Here is a 3,419-nt window from a genome sequence, read left to right as displayed (position 1 = left end):
TAGTTATTTTAAAATGTATAATTAAATTGCATTTAAATTAAATTATTGATTTAATCCAACATTTTAAAATGAGAGTATAATTGGATTGCTTTAACACAAAGGATAAATGCTTGAGGGGATGGATACCCTATTTATCATTTACTAGTAATTATTACTCCATTAACCAGTGATTAGTATGCATTGTCATGTCTGTATAAAAGTATTTCATATACCCCATATATATATATACACTACTATGTATTCTTAAAAATAAAATTTGAAAAAAGAAAAATAATATTTAATGGAACTTCATGGGAAAAGTGTATGCAGAGGAAAAGGTACACTTTTGAAGTTAATGGATGAATAAAAAATTGGGAAGAAGCCTAACAAAAAATTGGCAGAGGAAGCTAATCGAAGCTTTCTCATAGAAATTAAGGCAAGAAAGCTTTACAAAAGCATGAATGGATGGAAGGTCAGCAATGTCAAAGGTCAATTAAATTTCAAATGAGTCAAAAACTAAGGTTTCCTCTAAATTTGACTACTGGAAATCACGAATGACTTTGTGACTATGCCCTGACTACCATGAAAAGAAGTCCTTGGGTTGTGGGAATGAAGTAACCAAGACGATGGAATGCAAATTAAAAAGAAAAGCAATATGAGGCTGTGTAGTTACAGCGTTACTGGAAGCTATCAACCCGATTAGACCATTTTAATTAGAACACCAGCCTGGCCTTTGAAGTGGCTATAATCATTTTTCATCTTCAAAATATTTTGTTCTTAGGAATGCAAACTAAAGATTAAAAGTCTTTAAATAATAGTTTGGACCCTTTGCTACATAAGAAAAGAAAAAAATTAAACAATTGTTAGACTTAAAATTATTCTGTTATGTGGAAATAAGATCACCTGTCATTGTTGTTCACGACACCCACTACTGAGAGTATAAAATCATTCTGAGAAGTTAGAGACACCTACACTCAGGAAACTCATCATTAGCATCAAACTGAATCTCTAGTCCCTGACACCATGAGCTACTATGGCAGCTACTACAGAGGCCTGGGATATGGCTGTGGAGGCTTTGGTGGTCTGGGCTATGGCTGTGGCTGTGGAGGCTACAGATATGGCTCTGGCTATGGAGGCTATAGATATGGCTGCTGCCACCCATCATGCCGTGAAGGATATGGTTTCTCTGGATTCTACTAAAAAACTTGCTGATTCTCATACTCTAACTCCAAGATCTTGCCTGTATGCTTCAGCAAGGCGAACACTTTTCTCAATGTAGAGAAAATACCTACCATTTGTTGGCTTCATGCTCCAGAAGGAACTAGCCATCAGTTTTTCTGGAAGAATCTGGAATCATTACATTGAATCAGGGTTTCACCTATTATTATTTAGTCACTGACATCTGTTGTGACATGTATTTTAAAATAGTTTTAAATAAACACGTTTAACTTGAATAGCAAACATGGCTTTATCAATTCATTTTAGTACATTTCAAATGCGTTGAGATTTCAATCAAGCTGTTTGTCTTCTTTCCTCTGAATTGGTGTTTTTATTTCAATAATGTTTTGCCTCAATAATATATTTTATTCAACATATATTCACTGTGTGTCTCCAAATTTGGGCACCATTCTAAGTCCTGAAGATATAAAAGAATAAGATGGACAAAACCACTGTGTACTTTCATCTGTCTTTACTTTTTATCTGTTTTCAGTGGTTTTGTGTGTGATTTTGTTTTTAGAATATGATTATGTACACTATTATTTTTATGACTTACTTTTAAACAATAACTTATTGCAATCTTCATTCGAATTGTGTGTTTGTATTCTGAGATTTATCTCAAAGCACAGTAATTCTATGTTAATCAATGAAAGCGAATTTTCAATAAAACATTGAGTTAATATAAATAATATTTGTAATAATACGTAAGGTCTAAAGAATGCTCTCAAAGCTCGCATGTACCCAACACTGACTTATCAAATGTATCACGTCCTTTATGTATAATCAAGTCAATTTTAAACTATTGAACATATGAGAATCTACTCCACCTCCTTGACAAGTTAAATTACTTGTCTTTCTGTTTTCCTACCTGTAGAGTTCAAGCCTTGCTTCCCAAAAGATATTATTTCTCAGAAGTAAACCTGAGGGATATCTGAATTAAAAACACCGAGAGAGGCCAGGCGCGTTGGCTCACGCTTGTAACCCCAGCACTTTGGGAGGCCGAGGTGGGTGGATCACCCAGGGTCAGGAGTTCGAGACCAGCCTGGTCAACATGGTGAAACCCCGTCTCTACTAAAAACACAAAAATTGGCTGGGTGTGGTGGCACATGCCTGTGGTCCCAGCTACGTGGGAGGCTGAGGTGGGAGAATCGTTTGAACCTGGGAGGCAGAAGTTGTAGTGGGCCGAGATTATGTCACTATACTCCAGCTTGGGTGACAGAGTGAAACTCTGTTTAAAAAAAGAAAAAAAAGAAAAGAAAAGAAAAGAAAAGAAAAACCCCATGACAACATTTTTACCAATTTAATTTTTAATTTTCTGGAGGATAACTTAGATAATTAGTTTTCATTAGTTTTGCTACTGGTCTGCTGACTACTAGTCAAAATTTCCTTGAAAATAAATAACTATTCTAGATAGTACTCAAGGTCTCTTAAATTTCTTAAATTTCAGTAATTCTTGATATACATTTCTACTCCTACCATCCTCCCAGTGAGCAATGTTTTTGTAGCAGCTTTCAGGTACTTTCCACTCTATGTCATGTAAGAGTTAGCACAAGACGTTATAAACCTGGAGGATGATTTGGAGGAGATTTGATGTAAAAATAACATCTAAATACAAAATAATAAACTAAAATAGTACCATGTTCCTCTAGAGAGTTCATGTTATGTTTAGTTCAAATAAGTGATTAATAATGATGGGAATGGTACTGTTCTGTTTATATGTTATTATTTTTTGTTGTTGTTTAACTGCCTTTTTTGCCTATAGGTATGGTCATTTGATAGCCTTTTGGAAGCAACTGCCTAATGCTAATTATTCTTTCTAAAATTATTTTTAAAGTTTTATTTTTAATTGACAAATAGCTTTATACGTTTATGAGGGCACAGTGTTATATTTTGTTATATGTTTACATTGCGGAATGATTACACCAAGCTAACTCACAAATCTACTATCTAACATAGTTATTTTTTAGGGTGGCAAAAACATTTAAAATATACTCTCTGATACTTAATTTAACATATACACGCTTGCTAAAAAAATTGAGTTGCAGGCAAAATTGCAAATTATGTAGTCTTAAAAAGTTAATTTATAGGATTGAAAATAAAACTGGCAAGTAAATTTCTCATTCATCAACCAGGCTTTATGCTACTGCTGTCTATTTTCTTTCAAGTACAAAGGTAGAGAAATCACCTTGAATAAAATATTATAAAATAAACAGCATATTCTC

At 33.7% G+C, this 3,419-nt stretch overlaps 1 protein-coding gene across 1 annotated transcript; it reads left to right on the top strand.

Annotated features, from left to right (window-relative positions):
* Window positions 1-1,002: 1,002 nt before the first annotated feature.
* On the top strand, window positions 1,003-1,258 carry LOC129022661 (keratin-associated protein 19-6). Its single transcript, XM_054468941.2, is given in 2 exon segments — window positions 1,003-1,173; window positions 1,175-1,258. Coding segments are annotated over 2 exon segments (255 nt in total).
* The last annotated feature ends 2,161 nt before the right edge of the window (window positions 1,259-3,419 follow it).

Source organism: Pongo pygmaeus, chromosome 22, assembly GCF_028885625.2.
Source record: "Pongo pygmaeus isolate AG05252 chromosome 22, NHGRI_mPonPyg2-v2.0_pri, whole genome shotgun sequence".
NCBI lineage: Eukaryota > Metazoa > Chordata > Mammalia > Primates > Hominidae > Pongo > Pongo pygmaeus.
The sequence above is the reverse complement of the archived record's forward strand: the minus strand, read 5'-3'. Positions and strand labels throughout refer to the sequence as shown.